Genomic DNA, 26642 nt, shown 5'->3' with positions numbered 1-26642 from the left:
AACACACAAAACCTTTGCCGGGCATGACCGTTCCAAGAGCCTGTACCACAGATAGTGCTGACGACGGACGCATCTCTCCAGGGCTGGGGAGCGCATGTACTCCATTACACAGTGCAGGGACTATGGACGACGCAGCAAAAGAGGATGCACATCAACCTGCTGGAACTGATGGCGATCTTCATGGCAATGCAGGCGTTCAAATTGCACTTGTGCAACAAGGTCGTGTTGATCCGGACGGACAACATGACTACCATGTACTACATCCAAAAGCAGGGAGGGACACACTCTCCGCAGCTATCACACCTAGCTCAGAGCATGTGGAAGTGGGCCATTCACAGAAACATGTTCCTCATGGCGGAACAACTCCCAGGCCAGGACAACCAGATGGCGGACCTGCTCAGCAGGCGCAGCCATCAGATGCACGAGTGGGAGATACATCCCTCAGTGCTACAACCGTATTTCCAGCAGTGGGGTCATCCAGAGATAGACCTGTTCGCCACAAAGGAAAACGCAAAATGCCGAACCTTCGGCGCCAGGTTCCCACACCCGCAGTCTCAGGGCAATGCGATATGAATGAACTGGTCAGGCATATTTGCGTACGCTTTGCCTCCAGCACCGCTCATACCGCTAGTGGCGCGCAAACTGCGGCAGCACTCTATGACGCTCATCCTGGTTGCTCCAACATGGGCAAGGCAGGCATGGTACACCACGTTCCTAGAACTTTCCGTGGTGCCTCACCAACGATTGCAACTCACACCCAGTCTCCTCACTCAGAGCCATGGAGACATTCAGCACCCAGATCTGCAACAGTTGAGCCTTGCAATATGGCTCCTGAGGTCATAGAGTTTGGTTACCTGAACCTGCCCCTGACTGTATGAATATTATCAAGGAGGAGAGAAAGGCCTACGACCAGGGCATGCTATGCGGCAATATGGAAGCGATTTGTCATCTATTGTTTCCATAATGACATAAATCCGCTAGATGCATCAACTCAAAACATTATTTGTTATTTCTTACATCTACACAGATGCAATCTGGCTTACAGTTCCATCCGGATACATTTAGCTGCCATAGCGGCTTATCTTCAAAACAGGCAGCACCTTTCCCTTTTCAGAGTGCCGGCCATTAAAGCTTTTATGGAGGGACTATAACGAGTGATTCCTCCCAGACACCCGCCTTCACCTGTCTGGAATCTAAATGTAGTTCTTACCAGACTGATGGGGCCACCTTTTGAACCTCTTCACTCTTGTGAGATACAATTTCTGACATGGAAAGTGGCCTTTCTAATAGCAATTACATCGCTAAGAAGAGTTAGTGAGCTTCAAGCCCTCACTATTCAAGAGCCTTTCATACAGATTCATGCTAATAGGGTAGTGCTACGTACTAACCCTAAATTTATGCTTAAGGTGGTATCACAGTTCCACATTAACCAAACAATAGAACTGCCAGTATTCTTCCCAAATCCAGATTCAGTGGCAGACCGAGCACTGCACACATTAGATGTTGAGAGCTCTCCTGTATTACATAGAAAGGACAACGGATTTCAAGAAGACTAAGCAACTGTTCGTTGCCTTTTCTCCACAGGACAAAGGCAACCCCATTTCCAAATCAGGTATAGCCAGATGGATTGTTAAGTGCATACAGATCTGTTATCAAAAAGATAAACGCACGTTAACAGTTCCCCCAAGAGCGCATTCCACACGCAGGTTAGGGGCATCCATGGCTTTCCTAGGTAATATTCCTCTAGAGGATATATGTAGAGCAGCCACATGGTCCACCATACATACATTTACCAAACACTACTGCGTGGATGTACACTCTAAACAGCAAGCTGCTGTAGGACAGGCTGTTCTCAAGACTCTTTTTCAGACTGGTGCAGCTGGCACGGGCAACCACCGCTAAGGAGGAAACTGCTATTTATTCTATGCACAGATATGAATTCAGCAGCCCACATGCCTCGAACGGAATATGCTACTTACCAGTATTAGGCATGAGCGAATTTTGCGGATCTCGCGTTCGCGAATTTTGCGGATTTGCGGATTCGCAATCCGCAAAATCCGCGAATTCCCGCGAATTTGCGGATTTTTTTTTTTTGTGTTCGCCCGTGTTTCTGCCAGTTCGCGAGGGTTTTGTACACTTTCGCAAATTGCGAACTTACCTGTCGGGTCGCAAGTTTCGCGAACTTGTTGTTTCTACGTGTCCAGCCTGTTTGGGACACTCTTCTTCATCACTGCCACTCTCTGTCACCACTGCCACTCTCTGACTACTCATGCCACCCTCTGGCCCACCCATGCCACCCTCTGTTTCATCACCACACCCTCTGGTTGTCCAGTGTACATTATTTTCGGCAAAGCAAAGCACACCTTCCCTGCCTCAAGTGACCTGAATTAATTTGGGGCTGATTAATGTGTCACAGAATATTTTTTTAGCTGGCACCTGCTTCCTTAGTGCGCCCTGATTAGTGATCTTTTGCACTTGCTAAGTGCTTTCATTGTTGCAAAATTAGTTACAACACCTGCCCTGCCCCAACTGACAATAATGAATTAGGGGCTGATTAATGGATTTTAACTTCCAGCCTGGCTCCTGCTTGTCTCCCTTAGCTGTAATTCAGGACCTTTGTGGCATATGTGTAACTATTCTGAGGTTCAGAGCAGGGTCACATAATAGTTTCAACTGGCAACTGAACTCTGGAGGGGCCCCTCAGGAAGCACTACAGGAAATGGCTACTAATGATGAGCCTGAACTTTTGAACCTGGTAAGTAGTTACTTTCAGTTTTGCTAAGATCGTATTTCTGCAATTTTGCACTTATTCGCGGGGCGCGAACTCACGCGAACTCACGCGAACAGTGCGAGCAGTGCGAGCAAAATCCGCTGCTCGCGGATTTGCGGATTTTGCGGGAGATTCGCAAATCTCGCGGATTGCGGATTTCCCGAAAATCCGCAAAATCCGCGAGCGGAACGGATTTTCCGCCCACCCCTAACCAGTATGCATCTGTTCTTGGCATGTAAGGCTGCTGACATTCATATCGCCCGCCCTCCTCCCCAGTGCCTGTCGCAGCTGTAGCATTCAGAATTACTCTCAAGCATGGTCATCACTTACTGTATCATACTCCATCACTCCCACAATGGCGAAAAAACAATCGGAGGATGGAGAGGATGCCCATGCGCACTGTAGTCCAGGGGAGGAGCCACCTATCTCGTGATACTTTGAAGACTCTTCCAGGACAACAATATGCAATCATCCGGACCCAACACTAGGCGGCGATCTATGCACAGATATGAATGTCAGCAGCCCTACATGCCAAGAACAGATGCATACTGGTAAGTAGCATATTCCTTCTACCCTTTAGAATTCTCAATTATTTTATAATTTTCTTATTGTTTTCATGTATGAAAAGAAACACTAACACATTCTACAAAATCTATACATATATACAACATTTTACATACACATATATACATTCCACATCTACATTAGACCAAATACATCCTACGTAAACTGATTTGAACATACAAATAATTAATCTTTGAGGTTTTATATCCAAAAAACAAATCAATATACAAAACAATATCCAAACAATTCAAGGACAAAATCAAAAATGGAGAGGAGGGGATTCAACCCTAGGGCAACCAATTGAGAACCCAGCACTTACTAGTTTCCACAATTAATGATGTTACTCCCTCCTTCACATATGCCGACGCGTGTCGAATCCGGGGAAACAAGTTCCCGGATTCTCTTCAGGTCTTGGTCTCTTATGTCTGTTTCAATTAGGCAAAACGGGCTTCTTGGTGTCCGTCCAATTTCACAGAATCACTATTGTGTTTGTTTATAGTTAGTTCTTCCTACCAGCTACGTTGTTATTTCTGTGTTAGCGATTTGGAGTTTACCAGATTCGCCATTGTAGATTCTTTTTCTTTTATTCTGGACAACCTTAGCGATCTTATGCGAGGCCACCTTGTTTTTATCCTCACAGCGTTTGGCGGCACACCTTGTGCTGCTTTTGTTTTTTCGACTGTTTTACTTCCACACTTCGTCCTGAAGGGGCCAACAACAAAACCTGTTCTTTTACTTCCACACTTCGTCCTGAAGGGGCCAACTACAAAACCTGTTTGCTCAACGACCTAGCTGGTGCAATTCAATCAACCACCGCTTGATTGAATTCCACCAGCCCGGTCGTTGAGCAAACAGGTTTTGCTGTTGGCCCCTTCAGGACGAAGTGTGGAAGTAAAACGACAGTCGGAAAAACAAAAGCAGCGCATGGCGTGCCGCCAAACGCTGTGAAGATAAAAACAAGGTGGCCTCGCATAAGATCGCTAAGGTTGTCCAGAATAAAAGAAAAAGAATCTACGGTGGCGAATCTGGTAAACTCCAAATCGCTAACACAGAAATAACAACGTAGCTGGTAGGAAGAACTAACTATAATCAAAAACAAAGAGTGATTCTGTGAAATTGGACGGACACCAAGAAGCCCGTTTTTCCTAATTGAAATAGACATAAGAGACAAAGCCCTGAAGAGAATCCGGGAACTTGTTTCCCCGGATTCGAAACGCGTCGGCATATGTGAAGGAGGGAGTAACATCATTAATTGTGGAAACTAGCAAGTGCTGGGTTATCAATTGGTCGCCCTAGGGGTGGTATCACCTCCTCTCCATTTTTGACTTTGTCCTTGAATTGTTTGGATATTGTTTTGTATATTGATTTGTTTTTTGGATATAAAACCTACAAAGATTAATTATTTGTATGTTCAAATCAGTTTACGTAGGATGTATTTGATCTAATGTAGATGTGGAATGTATATATGTGTATGTAAAATATTGTTGTATATATGTATAGATTTTGTAGAATGTATTAGTGTTTCTTTTCATACATGAAAACAATAAGAAAATTATAAAAGAATTGAGAATTCTAAAGGGTAGAAATAAAAGTACCCGAACAGACTAAGAATTTGTTTTGTATGTTCCTCAAAGTAGACAGTTTGTAAGTAAGAATGGTGTAGGCATTGTGTGTATTTTTTTAACTCAACATGCTCAGCAATTTTGGACACAATAGCATATTCAATATTAAATTGGCTCTAGTGAGAATAGGGTGCTTTTTTTTCTTTTTTTTTTTTGTGAAAATGTATAAAAGGGACATGCCCACAGCTATTTGCTCTTTGGTGTTCAGATTTGATTTAATTGACTTTTTATTTGATTTTTTTAAACAGAACATTCTGGCTGTAAATATACCTGTTGTCATTTTTAAAACCCATTTAAAGAATTTGAGATTTCTTAATGTAAATGTGTTTCATATGAGTAAGACTTCAAAGAAGATACCTGTGATGGAGAGCAAGGATGCTCTTTTATGCCACCAGACTAATACTCTTTCATTATGTAGCCGCTGGTTTAATGCCTACAGAGTTAATCATGCTGTATCAGGCCTGTTAAATTGAAGCGTATGTTGTTGTGATTGATTCCACACAGACCATAGGTAACGATTTGTATGTTATTAGCACTGGGGATTTTAATGCCCAACTTTACCTCCTGCCGTCTGTGGGATGGTTGAAACATTCAGGGAGGATCAGCCCCAATTTCTATATGGACTGAACAGCTTGGCTCTAAATAACTTTCTTGTTGAATACATTTTGTATTTGCTTGTGATGTTTGTCCTTTCTGCCAATTGTACCCTTGTTTGCTGGCAGTGGTGTGACTAATACTATTGATTTCATATTATTCAATGACTATCTCTGCCTGTTTGCCTTTGATTTTCCTGTAACATCGAACTGTGTGAGTGATAATAATCCCCTTTCAGTAGAGATTTGTCTGGCCCAAAAAATCATTTAAGATAATGTTGAGGTTGCCATAAATAACGGAGTAATGATTTGATCTCGTAAAGGGAATTCTGAGCGTCTGTTCGATTTAATATGTCGGAATATGAAAGATGTTATGGTATGTCTGGATGAAAGGTTAAATTATATAGCAATTAAGTGCTCTTTTGAAGTGGTCTGTAGAGCAACTAAGCTACAATTAACCAGCTCAAAGTGCTCCATCATGGGTAAGCAGTTTGGCAGGTTTGAACAGGCCTGTTCGTATGAACATAAAAAGCTTTAGGTACTCTAGGCAAAACATAAAGAAATAGCACTGGAGTGCAAATATGCAGATTAAGATATAAAATATTCTTGGAAGCCGGTAGAGCCTCTATTAGGGAGGAGGCATTGGTGCCCCTATTGGTGGCTAGTGAGACCAAATATAACATCTCCTTCAAGAAAGTCATCAACTCTCCCAATTTTAGGGAAGCTTCAACTCCATCCACGGAAGCATTGATTCTAGCATAAAAGTGTGTAGGTTACTTTAGTAGCATTTAAGCACAGCCAGAACCTGATGTCACAATAATTATTGATGAGGTTTCTTTTCTGAATCTAAGAATTGCCCTTTATTTTTTGTTAGTTTCTGAGGTACTCTGAGCAATTAACAAAAGCTGGTTGGCAGGGCTGGATTGTGCCGCAATGGATGTTTACAAGAACAGGGGCTGACATTTTAGCGTACATTTTGAGGTCTGTTGCAGAGAGTGATTTTCCATTCATGTGGTCTCCGTTTAACATTACGAAATTGGAAAAAAGGGATAGAGAAGACACTTAATGCATTCACCCAATTTCCCTGCTAAGTTCCTTAGTAAACATAGTGGGGAGAATATTACCGGCAAGATTAGGACGCTAGGTGATGGAAAACTCCATCTTATTGGATCTGCAGTTTGGGTTTTGGGCAGGCATGGAAACAGTGCAACAGTGCCTAAATCTACAGTTACTAATTAGTAAGTATGCTGTGGCCAGGAATGTGTCCATGCATTTGGCATTCATGAAACTTAGCTAAAATTGGGGGTGGAGGAATCAATAGTACTGTCTTTAAGAAAATTGTATACAGACGCTTCAGCAAAGGTCTGTTTTGACCTGAACGGTGAGCATTCAGATTCTTTTCGTTAACATGGTTCATACTTAGACTTTAAAAATGACAGTGTGCTGAATACCTCCCTAGACACAAAACTGGACTCACCACATGGTCTTCCAATGGAAGAAAGTTAATCTTTAATGTAGCAATGTGAAGAGCAGCAAAGGTGCTAGACCAGAGCAAATGTATTTATTGAAGTGCTTCCACTATGTCCACATTCATCTAAGCATCTGTTAGAGCTTAATTAGCCCATGACAGACACTTCATATAAACCATGTTCATTTCTCTATTCAACTAACCTGTGGCTAGATGACACAGGCCAGTCCCTTGTTACCCTGACCTTTTGACAGGTCACTCAACACCTGAAAGCCTTATGGTGTAGTAGTCCAGTAAAATCAATCCAGATGCTTTTCCTTCGAATGCCCCCACCCACTCAAGAGAGGGAGTAAATATGCATTGACGCCTTTGGCAAGAACATTTTTTCAACAGCTAGCCAGGATTTTAACTGTTTGAAGGTTGGGTACATTCATGCCTTATGAGGCATGGCCAGTGTGATCTTACTGGCCCAGTAATTCACTGACCCAAACATATCCAAGAGAGACAGGACACAGCAAAGTATGTGTTGTGTGCAGGCCTCAACACCACCAACTGCATAGGCCATTATTTTTACAGCAGTGTAGGGGTTAGAAGGCACTCCTGGATGCAATCAACCAGATTTTCAGTGGATGTTGAAGCGTCCCTTATGTACATGTCTTTTGATGATCTAGACCGGTGTTTCCCAAACTTTGAGTTGCAACTCACTATTGGGTTCTGAGACAAATTTTGGTAGGGTCCTAAAGGCACCATCGAGCAGGTTCTGAACTGTCAGAGGGGCGAGTGGTGCTGTTTGTACTACTTCCTCATCTCATTATAGAACAGAACACCTCAGGCCTGTACCGGATCATCAGCCATTTAATACATTTCTGAGGAAGGACAAATTCAAATACTTTTTTGCTGCGGCTGAATGTATTTTGAGCTGTGAGCAGGTTATCATCCTCCTCTGTCTACATCCACACCCGCACCCTCCCCATGCAAACCCCACAAGCATCCTTCAATTGCTTAACCCATGCTACCACTGAGAGCCAAATGCTGAAGGGATTCTTGACCCAGTTACTTGGGACCCATATTAGTTTGGATCCTGGTACATCAGGGGTAATACGCCTCAACCTCCTCAGTTGGGCCCAGTACCACCTGCGGACCCCTGAATAGGTTTCTTACATGAAGCCCTACACAAACGTCTACTAGTACAGAAAGCCTGGGACATTCAGGGTATGATCCCGATATTTTGGGCTCAGTCCTGTGCCTCATTGAAGAATGTTCTGAGTCTTCTTGTGCTCCTGACATCCTGCATACTTCTCATTTCAACAGTATGTGGCACATGCAGACTGCAATGGCAACTACATTTTCAGTGTGACCAGCACCAGTACTGCCTCTTTGATACTGTCCAGAAAATCCAATAGTCTTCCTGGGAACCCATGTGGTGCCAAACAACATGACCTGCAATGGGCCTCATTCTTCCCTACCCAGACTTCGCTGTTGTGACAGAAGCAACACTGCTAGGTTGGGGGTAAGGGCCTCATCTAGGAGAAGTGGTGGTCAGAGGCCTCAAGTCTCTGACCGAGAGCTGACTCCAAGTCCTCCTTTTGAAGCGTTGAATGATCTATTTGGCACTAATAGGCCCTGAAAGCTTTCCTATCAGTCACCAGGGGAAGACTAATACAGGTGATAATGGGTAACACAACTGCCATTTGGTAGTACAACAATCAGGGCAGGGTTGGGTCCTGAATCAAGTGCTTTGATGCGCTACGTCTCTCGAGGTCAGGGGACCATAAAAGAACTTTCTGGTAACCAAACACCTAGGAGGGGTCGTGAACACTAGAGTGGACAAGCTGAGCAGGCGTTGACTGGCTGACCATGAGTGGAGTCTCCAGCCTGAGGTGGCACATGGCATCTTCGATCACTGGGACATAAACTGGCTGCATCTGTTCATCATGACCAAGGATGTACACTGTCCAAGCTTTTGTGCACTCATGTTTTCTCTTACTAGGTCTTTAGGAGATACACCTTGTCTGATTTGATATGGTTCAAATATGCGCGTTCCCTCTGCTGCCTCTCTAGCTGAATCCTGAGGGGAGGAGGACATTTTAATCCTGAAATTTATATTTTTCAGAACATGAGTCCAGGTTCTCTCTGTTCATTGGTTGCAAGCTGGGGAGTGATTGCAGTGTGAAAAGATGAAGGGTAGTGGCCAGATGAGCCGATTTCTTTAGGTAACCGGCATTAGATTGAGTTGGAAGATACTCTGGTAAAATACATCCTTTGCTGAGGATAGTTGAAAATATTGTGTAGTTGAAGGTTTCAAGGTTGCAGAAGTATTTGGACAGTGTACACCACCAGGTGATATTTTGGTTGCTTAAGAATGCTGTTGTGTGGGAGAGTATTTTTTCCGTTGGTGTAGGTGGCCATCAGATGTTTAACTTAGATGTATAATAAATCATGTGACAATTTCTTATTCTGAATGCAGAAAATGAGATGGCAAGTTTGAGGCTTTCAAAGGTGAGACAAGTTATTGGTATTGCTTTGCATTTTAATCTGTTTTTGAAGATTGCAATACTAGTGTCTTTGGCCATCTATCTTTTTACAGGCCTAGGTGTTGATGCAAATGTGTAATTGCTCTCATGCCTGAAGTCTAGCCACAGAGAGTGAGAAATAACTAGACATATGGTTGTGCCTGCCATCTTAAGGGTCATTTGTTCAAGTTTCTCGAGGGTGTGCTGCTCAGTTTTTTTCATTTAAACCCTCCTAGTGTTCCAAGTACTCTTGTATATTAGTTTTCAAAAATTGTATTGCACTTGGATAACTCACTATAGAGTCCCTGTTTTCTACTCATTCTCACTTTTTCATTTATAGGCAATGATGGTCTCTGTTGGAGCAGTCTACAGAGCCGTGCGCATTATTGCTATTGAATTGTAATTGAACTGCCATAGTGTCCCTTTTGTTCTTGATGTATATTGTCCTAAATTTCCTGCTGCAATAGCCTTCTACCTATTTCCCTCCACTATGTAATTTTGACTCATTTGACACATTGACCCACTTGTACCTTGTTGTCTCTTTGAACTATGTTCCTTTTTCTTTGTCATCCTTATGTAAAGCTCTCTGATACCCGTTTGGGTCATGTTCGCGCTATACAAAACCTACAACTTAATAAATAAATAATAAACCTAACTGCCCCAATTCAAGAGTAATGTACATTTATGTGCGGAGAAGAGTAATAAGGTCGATAAATGATGCCTTGATCATGTTATTAGTAATATGTGAAACGAGACAAAATATGTTTCAGTATTGTTGTAAATAACCATTAGCCCCCCTAATTCAGTCATGTACTTCAATGGTGTACTAATTCGGATGATTCAGGAATTTCAACGTGCTGTAGATGGGAATATTGAGTATAGTGGCATATATATCACTCCTGAATCCTAGAAGGTAGTGAAATAGACTGCAGGATTGCCATACTGACTTGTGGATGAACATTGCTAAATGTTAGCTAAGTGGCAGGAGTAAAGAGTTATTGAAAGTTTATATAATCCCAAAACATAAACCTCTTTCCACTTGTAAACTACAGGCGTAGTGAATGAAAAAGGAAAGGAACAGAAAATGCCCCCTGTTTTACAGTACAACATTCTGCAAGTAGCTCTGGAGTTGCCTGCAAATAAATTCTCCTGGTTTAGTGCACAGGTATGTATAGCAGAAGTTGCTTTGGCATTAATTTGTGCATTTTGTGAATTTTATTATTTCTAAAACTTTTACGTATATTCTGTTTAACACTGACTTTAATACAACAGTTCTTGGTTCATTTAAACTGTCTCAAATAAACCTTGCTGCTCGATCCATCATCTCCAAAATATCATATACAAGAGTCTACTTGCATTGAAATTGATTTAATGTAATTGTTCAAGTTAATCTTGATTTGTAATTTAAGAACATACAATACAAGACAAAATGAGATCTTAAGGTCATGAAGGAACGGTCTAAGGAATACGCAATTAGATGGGAGTTGGAAAACAATTGGAGAGAATGATAGGTATACATTTGTTTGATGCATTTGTAATACCGCAGATTGTTAGTTTATGCTTCAATTATTTTCCCTTAATCTTTATTACACTGAGTTCTACTCTACCTTATCGCTGATCCTACAGTATCAGTCTAAGCCCTTGTCTTTTTGTCCATTAAAACGAAAACATTTTTTACTCATTTTTTTGCCTGAGTACATTTCCTCCTAATCCTCTCTAGGTTTTCCTGTTGGTAGAGCTAAACTGTATCAGTTTGGTTAATAGCAGACTGCACAGAAGGTTTGGAAGAGGCGGACAAGTGTCCCTGCAATGTTCCAACGTTTCACCAAAGCTTGCATGTTGATCTGTACAAGACCAGAATGTTTACTTGCCGGTCTTTCTTGAACTGTGAACTTTTAAAATTGATTAGTAAAAACATAGACTATAAAATATATATTACCACAATCTCACAATTACAGCTATATCCACCCTACAGAAACTTGACCTTAACCTATCCCCACAGTTAAGCCCTTCGACCCAAGTATATTAAGGCTGGAGTATGAATAATAAATAAACCCAGTCTTGGGTAGGTTGTAAGAGAATGGTTTAGGAATTAGATACAGTTTAAAACTTTAGTAGTGTAGGTTTTGAAGCCTGTATTTTTCAATCTCTTTTGATAAAGTTGTGTGAGAGCTCTATTGCCACATCTAATCCAAAAATGATGGTAGATTGGCTTGCCAGAATTTGGTGACTACTTTGTCAACACTTCTAGTGGTGGCATTTATGTTTCCTCTGTGATGTTGCAACTGGCAGAGCTGGTGGAAGCTTTACAATTGGAAAGGCCTCCTTCACCCACCTTTTTAATAGCGGGCGACTGACAGGACACTAATTGTTTTTTGGCGGAAGTCCCTTTACTGTCCTCTACTAATTCTATCTTTAACCCTGAACATAGCAGAGTCCCACTTTCAAACTAATTACCGCTTATCCAATTAACTTCATTTTTGGGTTTCTCTCGTTCAACATTTCACATTCTTCTAAAGTGGCGACTTAGCACATGGAAACCTTATGCCATCAGTCATGTGAGGCTTCCTTAACTTTGGTGGTATTCAGTTAATTACATTTTACTTTATAAGTACGTCAGCTAATTTGTGTTATCTTTGAAGGATTTATAAATTACATAACGCACTCAATCTACTATAGTGTGACCCTCAGTGACTCTAAAGAAGCAGTTATACTCCTTTGTGTGGGTTTGGTTAAAGCCTGACTTTTGGCTGAAGACTTTAACTGGATACAAGGATTGCAAAATGCCTTCTCATTTCTCCTCTTTACTTACTTTATTGATCTTTATTTCGGCGATTGCCATAAAAGGTACACATAAAATTGATACAAACAAAACAGACACAATATTTCATCAGAAAATCGACAAGCTCATAAGTACAAAGAAGGAAGCATCACCTTTCTATATGCAATCCAACAGCCACCATAATTCCTTACAACAGCCTAAAATGTTAATAACTTTCAGTTAAAAACAATAATCAGATAAATCTAAAAGCTTATATATAGCTGCATAACATAAAATATCTCAGGGACTCAGGGATTCAGTACCCTTGGAAGTAGGAGCAGTCTCTTATGCCATACTGCTTCTAAAAATTTGGCCATTGCAAACACGGTCGGTTTAGATAAGTCAGTTTTAAGGATTCTAAAGGCCTCAGAGCATTTGCGAAACCCTAGATTTTTACATAAGGGTATAACCCAATACCTTCTGGCCGCAATGTAGGCAGGACAAAAGAAGACTAGGTGCAGTTCGTCTTCAAGGCTTCCATTGCAACGAGGGCAGTTTTCCAGGGTCTGCTGTTTCCATTTGCTTGTGAATGCTCTTAACGGAAGAGTACTATACCGCCATTGGAGGTATAACTTCCTGGCCAAGTTAGGATAGATATCGTTGATTACTGAGTCAAAATTATAAGAATCTTTCTCCCCGAGAAAAGTGTTAACCAAGGCATCTGGGCGTGTACCCTGTGTACGAGCTGCCAAGTTACACGCATAGAAGGCTGCCACCAGATGTTTGCCGGACATACCCTGGCTAGCCACTTCAGGGTCACTCCATAGGGACGGAAGGCCCAGCCGCTCAAATTCAGATTTTATATATTTGAACCAAGGAATGTTCTCTATAACAGGAAACGCAAGAATTTCCTGTAATTCCTGTCTATAGTTAACTAACTCAGGAGTTGACCATAATCGTCTCCAAAAAGTTAAAGGTTTCAATCAATCAATCAATCAATCAATGACATTTATAGAGCGCGCTACCTACCCGTAGGGTCTCAAGGCGCTAAATTTACACCCACCACTACATTCAGAGGCTTCAGATCCATGTCCAGCCTAAGTGGCAGGAGTGGTGTGCTTACCGGCAACTTTAGGAGTTGTCTCAGAAACTTATTTTCTACAGTGACCAAATCTTTTCTGCAAGCATGTCACCAAAGTTCACTACCATAGAGGATTGCTCCTCTGGCCTGGAGTCTGTAAATTTCCAACGGGGGGGCTAGCGGCCTAATAGATGATCTGTTGGAGTTTACTAGCCTGATTATTCCCCCTGTTAATTGTGCCAATCTGAGCTGTGACTTGGCCTGATGATCACCCCATTCCAGTTTATCATTAATGGTCACGCCCAGGTATTCAAACGTATAGACTCTTTCAAGTCTGTTCAGGCCTATAGAAGGGTTAGGTTGTGTATTTTTGGGGGGATTAAAAATCATAAACTTAGTTTTCGTGGCGTTTATTTCAAGACCATGTTTTCGGCAAAAGGCCTCAAAACCCTCCAAAATGCGCTGAATCCCCAGAGGGGATTTAGACAGCAGCAGAGTGTCATCCGCAAACATGATTGCGGGCACCCTGCTGCCGCCAAGCCTGGGTGCATCAGAATTGGTGACGTTATTTAAAAAGTAAATTACGCCGTTGACAAAGAGGCAGAACAGGGTCGGTGCAAGAACACAGCCCTGCCTCACCCCTCTGGCAACGGGAAACCTTTTAGAAAGACAGACCATCCTCCCGCACCTTACCTGTGCATAGTTGTGCATGTGTAAGCGGATGATAATATCTAGGAGATATGGGGGGGATACCAGGTTTGGCAAGTACAGTCCAGAGTTTGCTTCGCGGGACCAGATCAAATACCGCACGAAGGTCGACAAAGACGGTATATAGTGTTCCCCCCTCTACCCGGACCGTCTTCCAAAAGAGAAGGGCCAGCCGAAAAAGTTGGTCCGTGGTTGACACCTTGCTCCTGAATCCCGCCTGAAATGTGCTTAAGATCGAATGATCCGTCATCCATTCCTGGAGACGGTCAAGAATCAGCCTCGCAAAAAGTTTTTGCGAAACATCAATGAGGCTGATAGGCCTGTAGTTGGCTGGGAGCAGAGGGGAGCCCTTCTTGAAGATAGGTACAATCTCTGCTCCCAGCCAAGTACTGGGGACCGCCATTCCCGCGAGGACTGCGTTGAATAATAGCAGCAAATAGGGAGCCCAAACCCCAGGTTGGTGCTTAAATAAATCACCCGGGATTTTGTCTAATCCTGGGGCTTTTCCTGATGGTAATTTGGAAATTGCCTTGGAGACCTCCTCCAAGGAGAAGTGCAAAGAGTCAGCACCCTCATAGGGCTAAGATTTAGCTGTTAGCTCACCCCTGGGAGGAGAGTATTCAAACGAAGAGCCGGCTCGGGGCTTCAACAGACCCTGGTCAACCTCTTCGTAAAGACAGCGAAAATGGTCTTCCCACACTGAAGCCGCTATGTTGGCCTCAACAGCTTGAGTCGGCTCGGCAGATCCTGTTCTCACAATCTGCCAAAATTTACGGGCGTCTCTAACCTGCAAGGAGCCCAGCATGTTTTCCCAATTGGAGTGATCCCAATCCACCTTTGCATGATGAATGGCTTGCTTCAGCTCCGCCCTCCCTGTTTTAATTGCCTCTATGTTTCTGGGGTGCTACAACCCGGCGAGCGGTTTGGCCTTTGCCCTCCTACAGGCTGGGTTAAACCATGATGGTCTCTGGATTCAGCGGCACCCTTTCCTAACAACTGGGTTCAAGAGTTCCGCAAGAGTAAGCACCAAGTCAATATGGAGATTGCTCAACTTAGTGAAAAGATCTTTTAGGGCGGTTTGATCAATAATCACCCCTACAGATTCTAATATGGGGAGAATCCGGGCATAAAGCTCAGAGATGGAGGCAGGATTATCCAGGAGCTTGGTCCATCGGACTCTACGCCTATCGTTGGTTAAAATTAAATTATGATCTGGGGCAGCCTCATCCTGCTGGTCATCCTTGGAGCCATAGAATGGAACCAGCGAGAGAGTCAGCGCATTATGATCGCTGTCGCTTCTTTGAACTACCTCAAAGTCCAGGACCTTATTCCAGTCCACAGTCTGGACCAAGATGTAATCCAAGTGGGACTCCTGCCCTGGTTTGTTGAAAGTAGATTTTGGGGGGATATCGCTCCCAAATCTACCATTACAAGCCCTCAGAGAATTATTAAGGGTAAATGCCAAAATTTGTGTTGCGAGAGGAGTCCATGGCTTAGGAGGAGGGCCAACTAGTTGCGGTATTCCCCACTGTTCATCCTCCTCCATCAATGCTCCCTCCATTGTCAAAGATAGCGGCTCGAACTGACAATTAAAATCTCCCCCCACCAAGATCACAGCACCCTTGGGTAGTTTAGGAAGAAATATAGAAAGCTCCTCAAAGGTGGGTGATAGCCTGGTTATACCCACTGGTCGCGAATATACATTTATCAAGGTGAGTTGTGAGTGGTTCGTCCAATCCAACATTACGCACTGGACATCCCAAGAGTTGGTGTTAATGGCCCTGGCCTTGCAACCCAAATGTGCTGCCACCCAAATACAAAGGCCCCCCCGAGGGCCGTCCTCTCCCCTCCCATTTAGCTGGAATTGAGAAGCTCGCATAGCCTGAGCGCCATTTATCCTCCCGTGCCCAAGTCTCCTGAAACATGCAAACATCTTGGGTATCAATAAAGGACCCCAAGTCAGGGCAATCTAATTTGCTCTGAAGACCGGCTAAATTCCAGGAGAGAATAGACATCGAGGATGTGCATTTGCTAATGCACATCACAATAGGATCAGCTGTCGAAGGCACAGTATTAGCAAATGACCCAGAAAGGGGTTCAATGACATGAGCCTTCCCATAGGTCGGACCCTCGCCCATTTCGATTGTTTGACCATCCTTACTGTGGTCAGACAATAATCTTCAGTCGCAGTTATCCAGGCCAGAGAAGACATCAAACCTATTTGCTGTCTCCAAAGGTGTGAAGGGCCTCAGATGTTCCATTCTCTTGTTAGGATTTAAACTGGACCTAAAAGGTACTGTATTCCACCCAAAGGGTTCAGCAACATGGTGGAGATGTGAGGGTTGTGGTGGATACCCAGTGTTATAGGACAGTAAAGGAGCAATCTGGTTTGGGATTTGACCACCGATATAGGTAGAGGGAAACACCAGGGATCTAGGGTAGAAGTAAGTCAATGGGCGCTGGACTATGGAGTTACTGCCTCCACCCTGAGGCCAATTTAATATATAGGTGACTGCTTGGGGGTCTCTGAAATTTATTACTACTAAATCTCCGTCAATATCCTTGAGCCTACTACCCAAGCAAGGGAGGCGTCTAACATGCACTATCTCGCCATTGATGTTATGTGCAAGAGGTCTAAATTGGGCGAGCCAGTGCATGATTTTATTTTTGAGCTGAAAAAACCCCTCCCTCTTATTTACTGGCAAGGTAAGAACGCCCGACAGAACAACCACATACGGGTCAGCTTCAGGGGGCAATTCTGCCTGAGGACTTCTTCGAACGGGTGACCTAGTATGTCTGGCGGGACCTTTTGTGGTGTGCTGTGCAATCCCATCAGAGGGTTTTCCAGGCCCTGTAGCTGCTACAGTAGATGGTGTGGGGAGTATGTTAGTAAGCTGTTTAGGGGAGGGACCCTTCTTTTGCTTGGGGTTCGTTAAATTGGTGGATTGGGAAGTACCTTTCGAAATGGCCAGAGTGCTCGAAGCCGCCACGACTGAAGGCACTGAAACTGAGACCCCACTCCCCACTGCCTTAGATGGTCCCTGGTGATTATTGACTGTAGCTTCAATCGCTTCAAGCTTTTTCTCTACCCTCCTCAGCCTTCAATAATTGGTAAAATGAAAGACCTGATTATGTTTTCCATATTATCCAATGAGGCCACATTAGAACCCTCTATTTGAGAGGGGTCATCCAAAATTATACATGGGACATTAGTTTTCACAATTTCTGCAGCTGGAGCGGGTGGTGGCGAGGTAGCCAGAGCTGACTTGTTATCTTGAGCAAACACTGGGGCCTGGGCCGTTCTGGTAGTAGTTTTTGATGATTTCCCAAAGTCCGAGTGACTAATCTTTGATTTATGGAGAGCCCCCCCCCCCTTTCCGTCTTCTTTTTGCAGGCGGTGGGCCGTGACTCAGTGCCTGCACAGATTTTTTTCAATTTGTGTTGAGCAGGTTTGGCCTTTAGCAGGGTCCGGGTAGACGGGTCTGTATCGGACATAATCGAACTGGAATGAGGAGTGTCATTAGCAGGCTGGACAGTAATGCCCACAGGTGTTGGAGTGCAATCACGCAACAGAAGTGGGAAGCTTTCCAAGGATAAAGGATCCTCATTAGTAGAAGTACATCCAAAAGTAAGAGGAAGGGCATTAAGCGGGGAATCAGCAAGAGCCTTGTTTTTCAGGCATCCTCTTTACAGAACCTGTACAATCATTATTATACTAGTGAAATAAAACCCAACTTTTGTGCTGACTTGATCTAATTTCATGATATAGTCATCCTTTTGCTATCGGTCTGCTGTTATTTGTATTGTTTTTTCTACAGTTACATTGAATGTACTGTTTGATTATTTGCATTTATGTGGTCACAAGGGTGTTAAACTCAAAATAAAATCATGTTCGACTACTGTCAAAGATACCTGCACTATGTATTTGGTTTTTAATATTTTCTCATTCCTGTAACATTTGTTCAATTTGTGGTTGGTTTATCCATTAATTGTGCATTTTAATCCTTTGATGACCACGTCAAGACTACTGCCGGTCGCTGCTTTGGACTAATAAAATCTCTGAAAAGATTTTTCGATTTCCTCCCAATTGCAGCTAGAAAGTCAGTTGCGGTAGCTCTCATACTCTCCCGACTTGACTACTGCAATGGCCTTATGGCCGGAGTGAAAAAATCCACTCTCAGAAAGCTGCAGAGCATCCAACACGCTGCAGCTAGACTGGTCTTACAACTCCCCAGAAGGTCATCAGCGTCTGCAGCACTAAATTCGCTGCACTGGATGCCACTGCATAAAAGAATCCTCTTTAAACTACTCCTTACAGTTTTCAAAACAATGCAAAATACAGGGCCCCGCTATTTTGCAAAGCGTTTCATGCGCTACAACCCCCCACGCTGCCTGAGATCCTCTGGGACAAATCTGGTTCTAATCCCCAGATTCAAATATAAGACCAAGGGTGGGAAGTCCTTCAATGTTCTGGCCGCCAAAGCCTGGAACAATTTACCTGTCAACCTCAGATCCATAGATAATGAAAACAACTTTAGAAAACTTCTCAAGACATGGGTCTACCAACAACTAGACTCCTCCGTCTTGGCTGCCATTTAGTCTTTCCCTTTATCAAATCCACTTTTCTCTTATTCTCCGCAGCTTGCTCAGCGCCATGATGCTCCCCTGGGAGCGAACGTTAGCGCTTTACAAATGCACATAAATATCAAATATCAAATTTATATTCGAGTCTTTTTCCTCACAAACTTGCCAAGTTATGCAATGTGCACCTTAGTAGGGTCCTATGAGTGTTGTAAGATGTTTATTTTATTTCTATTGCAGGATGCAAAGAAAGTTTGTGGGGAGAAATCTGTATTCAGTTTGCTTTTGAAAATGTTTGTTGCCAGTAATCACCCACAACTTAAAACATCAACAAAATTGCTGATTGTTAAGGTGAGCTTTTTCAGTTCTTGTATTTATTCATTTTTTTTGTTATGTGCAGTGCCATGGAGATTCTCCATGAAAACTGGTCACAGCAGAGAAACACCATTACGAACACATACCTAGCAACAAGAGTAGAGTTTAATTAGGATTTGGAACGAAGTCTAGTTAGAGAATGTGTAATTCTGATGGAAGAACTATGACTCTGTTTGAAGAGAGCAAGTAAGCCCATATATAGTAACTCCAGGACAAAAAGCCCAGCCTTAAAACAATAGGGAACTGAAAACCATCTATTTTAAAATGTGGCCAACAGTTTTCTTATGGAAACGGGAGGGTTTAGCAAAACCAAATATTTTGTTGTACATGACCAGTTGCTAATTTGGCGGATGACTTGCATTCACCATAGACATTAGTGACTGCTTCATTAATTGTATCTGTCCCTATGAAGCTTTTTTGTAATATCCCCTGTGAACGTCATTGTCAAATTTTTTGCAAGGAGAGAAATGCAGAAGCCTATTTAGCTGCAGAGGGCGAAACTCAATGGTGACTTCACCAGTTAGGAGTGCACAATAATAAGATGGAATGCAAAGCCTTTAGCTGCTGCTTTTCTGCTGAGCAAGCCACCCACTGAGCAAGGGAATACAAAACAAAACCCCCACCATAAGGATATTTGTGTTACCTCAGGTTTTTTCTAGTGCACAAATTGAAACCTTTGTGAGGCGTGTGGACATTTGAAAACATGAGTATATTTAAAGAGTTTGAGGAATTGTGATTTAAATCATATATTGCTGTGTAGAAGGCAAGCCATATTCTTTGTGCATGCTTTTTTTAAAATGTATGATAAACATTCTTATAAAGTTTACAACATTTGCAAGGCTTTTTCAAAACGTTACAGGACATTAGAGTGCTTTGGTACCTCTGTACAGAGGAGATAAGATTGATCAGAAATAGAATATTTTGGTGATCTTAGACAGGAAGGACAGGGCAAATGGCACAGAAGCAGAAAAACACGAGACAAAAGCTATGCCAGGTGATTGGTGATGCAGAAAGTACGACACAGGTATTTATGTTTTAAGACTATGTAGAAAATAGTAGGGATATGTGAGATTAAAACGATTGAAAATACAAGCAGACCAATGAAGTGGAAAACATGGATGCTTTTAGGAGTAAAGATACAGATGCATTATAGGAAAGTAGGCTTACAAAAAAGGGGAGTTTTGAGTGAGGCACATAATGGGAAGGTTTAGATAGGGATCAAGAAAGAGTAAATCATGAATTGATGCATAACAATATGGAGACTTAAAGGGCATGTCGATCTGAGACCCAGAGTGACGGTGTCCCTTGATTGACGGATAGCTCTGTCACACCAGGGGACTGAATACCTTTGAGGCAAAGGGGTGTGTTGCAATTGGAGACAGAGGAAAAGGGGAGATTGTGCAAATTAGGGTTCAGTATGTGCTGATGAATGGCATGGTGATTATTAAAAGTGGTGGATACCAACAGGTTAGACTTCACTCTTTCTACCATTATGGGCTGTGCTAGGATTGGGGGATTCACAATAAACATAGAGTGGATTCTTGTATCTATATATAGTAATTGTTTGAAATGCTTAGGGAACTCTAATGAATTACAAGGAAACACCTTTTAAGCCATTTACCCGAGATTATTTTTGTGACCAGTTTCATTTCCTTCACAGATTTTGCGTGATAGTGGAGTGTTTGATTACACATGGAAGGAACTGGATTTGTGGTTGGAACATTTGGATACAATTGAAGACACTCATAAGGAAACTGTAATTCATTTTTTGGAAAAGGTGAATGTTTGCTTTTAGCCACTTAAACAGAATAATTTCAGAATAGGTTTACATTTTATACAATCCTTTTTTTTTTTTTTTAAATGTGCAGTATTGTTTAACCTACAAACATGAACCCTTGACAAAAGCAATGATACTGTAATATTTTTCTGTATTTTATATTTAAACAGCAAATAATCTAAAATGTGACCGTGTGCTCAGTGCATACGTGTGCGTGTATGTGTACACACACACCCTCCCCATGGTGTCATGGCAATAAACACAAAAGTGGTCCAATACACAGTATTTCAATCTCAGTGATGTGTACATATTCTAACCTAACACGCCAGAAGTAATGTCGCCGGTTTTAGCCCGAGGAATAAAGCCACGGGTCTCTTCAGGACAGTGGCTTGAGTTAGAAAACCTACATGAAGAACCAGTTCCTAAACTCCCTGATGGGAATGAATCCCAATGAATTGTTTATTATATGGATCTGTGCATGTTTACTACACGCCTATTTAGAAGATCGGGATGCCGATAACTGTTTGCTATAGTGTATCTCTAATGCGATTCCTCCTCCACCTTCTGCATTGGGGAGCAGAGATACACTGTTAGTTGGGTACATATACTATGCAAGTAGTTTCATTTATTTCTGTAGCAATCATACCAGGAAATTAAATTCACAGGACAGAGTCTTTTCAATGTCAGGTAAAAGTGAATTACCAAAGAAGAGGTGGCTTCAGCAGTACAAGACTAACATAGCGTTGTTTGCTTAAAGAAGCTTGGGGTGTCCTGTTAAAGGAAAGAGCGGCTTCTGGAAGAACTTTCACCATCACAGATGGTTACGGTTAGACACTAAATAAAACAACTGATTTAAATGTATAACCTCGTCAAGGCTCATTATCTCAACGGATCTTATCTTAATTGACACCTCTAATGCAAAATTAAGTCTTCTGCTGGTAAACGGAATGGCCAACTTGACTTCCACTCCTTGCTGCAAGGTGTTGTGGTCTGTATACTTAGGGTCTCAAATGTCCATGAAGCTCAGGAGCACTCTCACAGCTACACATACTAACTAAATAAGGTTGGTGACAGAATGCATAATAAATCACCCGAAGGGTTTAGCAGTGAACTGCAGAACGCCCAATGACAATTACCCTTTTTTTTTCTTTTTTGATGAGCAAGGAAATTGTGCAACCAATTCAGCATTATACCTTTGAGTTCATCCAGGTTCTAAGGAGAATCTAATGATTCCTATGACAAAAGCCACCAAAAGTTCCTACAGAGCTAAAAGATAGGAATTGTTGTAGTGCAGTATGTATTACATTTTGCCTGTGCCCTAGCCACTGTCTGTTTGAAAATTTTAATGAACATGCACTCATCCAGGTGTTACACATAATGATTGAAAATATTTTAAAATGTCTGAAAGAGAATTGGCAAGCATGTACATTTTTATGGGGAAAAGGACTGTCTATTGAGGACACATATTTAAATGGTGTAATGAGATAAACCTCTGGGTTTTGGGCAGGATAACCTACTTTTTGTCTCAGTTTATGTTTATTTCTTCTTCTGTGGACAGATTTTACTTAAATTGATGTCGAACCCCCACCCATATACTGATAAAGCAGCAGATGTTGTTCAGGAAGCCAGCATGCTTCAGGTCAATGTGAACCAGTGTGACTCAGATAGTGTCAGTCTGCCAATTTCTCACATCGATGGTATGTATGCACTTTCATGCACTACTGCTCATTTCCCTTTTCTCTAAGTGAAGATATAACACATGCCATTTTTTTCCCATAATGTCTTTTTAATGGCAATCACAGTGTATTGGTGGAATTTGTATTTTGATGCTGCCTAGTCTTATTTCTGGTCTGCTTATGAACAAGCAGGAGGGCTCAAAAATAATTGAGCATGTAATTGGCACAACATGGACTTTATTGTTCATTTAGCAAAGTTATTTTTTCTCTCTTTCTCTAATAAAAATGTCCATAAGGCTTTTTAGCTTGTCAAATGAGGATTTAAAGGTTACAATCATATTCACAGTTGAAACAATTTCTGACACTGTAATTGTCACAAATTTAGAGAATGGAGGGCAGAGCCGCAACCGTTGGTGAAATGGAGAGGTCTTTTAACCTACACGGCAGTGACCCCCGAAGAAGGGCGCTGTGCCGCCCGAAATGCATTTATGAAATAAACACTGCCTGAGATGAGCCTGGCATTAATCGTATTTATTGTAGAGGTCCGGATGGACACTGAATGAATATAAGAAACTTGGAAAACAGCCCAAAAATACTCCAGACGTGGATTTCAAAAATACAGAGCATGAAGAATTTAGTAAAATGGAGAAATAAGCAATGGTTAAATATGAAGATTAGATGACAATTGTTAAAGTTTTCAATGCCGCAAGGGCGGCATAATTGCTGTGCATTTGGCTGGAGCATGAATGTGTCCCATTTGTACTCACTAACATGCCTTCACCATGAATGCCAGGGCAATATGAAACTGCTTCTAGAGTTGTTTAATGGAGCTTAATGTGTTAAGGACTAGTCGCACGTCTGTTCAGTGTATGCATGAGTGGCTATTCCCTCATCTCGGGGACACACTTCAGAAAATTCTTTAATCAGCTAAGAGCCACAAAAGACATACATAGAAATATAATAACAAACAGTACATACACAATTAAAATATACTTCATAATCTTATCTACATATGATCGCACCCCTTACTGCAGCCTGAATAAATGTATACACCGAAAAACAAATTCAGAGGAACGTAATTACAAATTAAACACTGCCGCTCTAAATTGTCTCATGTTAAGTGCCCTCAAAACGGGAACCAAGAACAACTTTTTCAGTCTCTCATATAGCTTACAGAAAAAGATGCCTTGAGAGCACCTTTAAGATAACCTACCAAGTACTATGTTGTCTTTAAATGAAACGGTGAGAAAAACCTAACCTGATGAGTGGGAATAAAACTAAAGTAGGGTTCCATGTAATATGTAGTCGATAACTGATGATGATCCCTCACCAGCTTCTTCGTAAATTTGGACTGTTCTCTTTCACTATTGTTTTGAGTTAAAAGGGGATCCATTTTGTGTAACTCTATCAAAGTTTTCAGTACAGGGCTTGGCAGAAAAGTAAAAACTACATTTAACCCCTAACCAATCGCGATGTAGATTGTAAATTAACTGCAAGAGCAGTTCAGTACTAGGTTTCAGTCCGAATCAACAGACCCAGAGTGGGCAGAACCGTAACAGTGAAGGCTCAGAAGACCAAAGCTGCGGCCGCTGCCGCCATTCCTCACTTCTCTACAACTAGTGAAGTGAAAAAAGACCAGAAACAACATAAATTCAGCCCCCAGTGGTGAAGCTGGGCACAGTGAGGCATTCATTTTCAGAGAAAGATATTCTTAACACTCTTTCATAGATGTATTAATGAGCTTCAGTTTACCTAATGTGGGGAGTTGCTCTTTGACATATAGCAACAAGGGAATCAACAGTACATCATTGCTCTTCAAAAAATCAGAAATTACAAAGCTATTAAAACTGGTCTCCTGTTTTGACCAGAAAGCCAAAGCATCCATGAATGTAGCTTTACATAGTTCTGTAAAATAAGATACCCCAAGTTTAGAAAGGTAAATAGATTTTGAGTAACTAGTTGGAGCAACCAGTAACCTTTTTAAGAAAGCATTTCCGGCTTTCTGTATAGAGATGACATTATTAATTCCCCAGATGCCTGCTCCATAGGTTGCCACTGAAGTACACCTCGTTTATTGATGCTAAGCACGTTCTCCAATGACTTGGTCACTAACTTGAAGGAAAACCAAAAAAGGCTTCATTGGACTGCTCAGACCACAACCTTCCTACCGTCTAAAGATGTTGCCGATTACAATCCGCATCAAAGGGAAACCTGTTCTATTGATGATGAAGTGAAACCTATGTTTCAAGGTTCCTTTGAAATGTTAGGAACTGAATTCCCGGTCAGTTGATTTGAAGGCTGGCTGGAGACTGTCATTTAATGGCTGGCTGATTAAAGATAATTCTCAATATACTCTATGAGAATGGTTTCTTTATTTACAACAGTTTTGGCGAATATTTACCGGCCTACAGAGTATCAGCCTGCCAGGTGACAACAATCATGAGGGTGACTCAAACTGGCTTTACCCAGCGCTCAAGGAAAAGACTCCATGGCATTGAGAATGGGTTGGTTACAACCCTTCAGAGGTACTAATTAGAATTGTAAAAAAATAAAAAATGAAACAAAAAGTGTGCGCGCTAGCGGTGTAAGAAGTTTGAGCTGTCGGTGGAACACAGCGACTAGTATGGTGGCTGCGTGTGTTGGCTTTATCAAGCCTCGGTGGGGGAAGAAAGTTGCTACGAGCATCAGGAGCAAGGGGCAGCTGGTTGGAATAATAATACAGTGATTTTGTGAGCATGTACCATTTGGCAGTTGTCCAGCACGTTAGCCATTTGTTAGCGGCTATCAGCACAAGCTCAGTGCGAGCTCCCCAGCATGAAACTCAGCTCAGCGCTAGCTCCAACGCATGTCTCCCGGCATGTTGTACGTCAGCACAGTGACGTGCCCACCTTGCCGTCTTAAAGGAGCAATGTGCATTTTCTGCATTGTTTTACTGCTCAGGCAGGCAGGGCGCAGTGACTTGCACACCAGATAAATCATAAAAGTAAATTTCAGGAAAATATGGTGACATGCACACCCCAGGCATTGTGATTCTCACAGTGGATATGATTTCTACGGGAAATGTCTATGTGAAAGTGGAATGCACACAACCCAGGCCTCGTGCTTTTCACAGTTGATACAATTTCTACAATATTCAGGAGAAAAATCTTATAAAAGCATACTAATGCATATGAAATATATATATTTTGCGAGGTTGCGGATACTCCTGGCATACATCGAGGTGATCTGTACACCATTAGTGACACTGGTTAATTGTTGTGTGATACTTGGCCAACATGGAGCAAGCGACTAATACTGCACCACTGCCTTTTTTTACAGCATCAAGGGGCACCTGTCATCCAGTGAAAAGACTGGATCAACATGTTTGACAATTTTTTGGGGGGTTTGGAAAATGAAGACTTTATTACTGCAAGTAAGAAGGCATTTCTTTTGAATTCTTTGGGTTCTGAAGCACAAACTATGTTGTCGCAGGAATTCTGCTCCTACACAGAACTATGCATAGAGACTTGGAACCTCAGTGAATTAGGGTGTGCCAAAACTCACCTTAGTAGCCAAAATCCCCTACCAGACTAGCAATCAGTGTCTCATTGGTTCTTCCATACCCCCAATGATTAGACAACCCAGAACATGTACTTAGAACACCTCAGGTAACGTGGAAAACATGAACACTCTTTCGTTATACTAACATACCAGTCACAAGGAGTTAATGAAGACACGTGCAAATTTGAAATATTTATTTCTAATGCTGTGTTCTCAGGCGCAGTATCTTAGCTAATACAAGCAAACATATTATAAGCAAATATATTATAAGCAACAAGGTTATCAACATAATAACTATTCCATAAAATACAAAGGGAGAAAGCATGTTAAAATGCTAAAGGGAAGAAGGCTAAATGACACCTCAGTCTTACCCTCCCTTGCTAGTATATTATATTATATCTACAGAAGGTCTCTTTGGGTTTTAGAAGGGTGGCCCCATACCTCTGGTCTTAGTAGAAAGGGATCACATAATCTTCTACACCAGCTCTCTGCATGCGAATATTCACCAAGTGTGTGTGCATGCTCTGTGCAGTGCATTATTAAACGCGCCAAAACCAGAGTTGCCCACAGCTGCATATATGTTATGTCTAGGACGTGCGCTGATCAGACCGAA

At 42.1% G+C, this 26642-nt stretch overlaps 1 protein-coding gene across 1 annotated transcript in view; it reads left to right on the top strand.

The window, feature by feature from the left end:
* Positions 1 to 26642, top strand: part of URB1 (URB1 ribosome biogenesis factor) — a 783310-nt gene that overhangs the window by 235711 nt on the left and 520957 nt on the right. The window contains exons 14-17 of the mRNA XM_086933991.1: positions 10583 to 10695; positions 18902 to 19012; positions 20697 to 20813; positions 22372 to 22510. Coding sequence (XP_086790117.1) covers positions 10583 to 10695; positions 18902 to 19012; positions 20697 to 20813; positions 22372 to 22510 — 480 coding nt within the window. The remainder of the gene's footprint in view (positions 1 to 10582; positions 10696 to 18901; positions 19013 to 20696; positions 20814 to 22371; positions 22511 to 26642) is intronic.

The sequence above is a fragment of the Lissotriton vulgaris genome, chromosome 8 (genome assembly GCF_964263255.1).
Source record: "Lissotriton vulgaris chromosome 8, aLisVul1.2, whole genome shotgun sequence".
Classification (NCBI taxonomy): Eukaryota; Metazoa; Chordata; class Amphibia; order Caudata; family Salamandridae; genus Lissotriton; species Lissotriton vulgaris.
The sequence above is the reverse complement of the archived record's forward strand: the minus strand, read 5'-3'. Positions and strand labels throughout refer to the sequence as shown.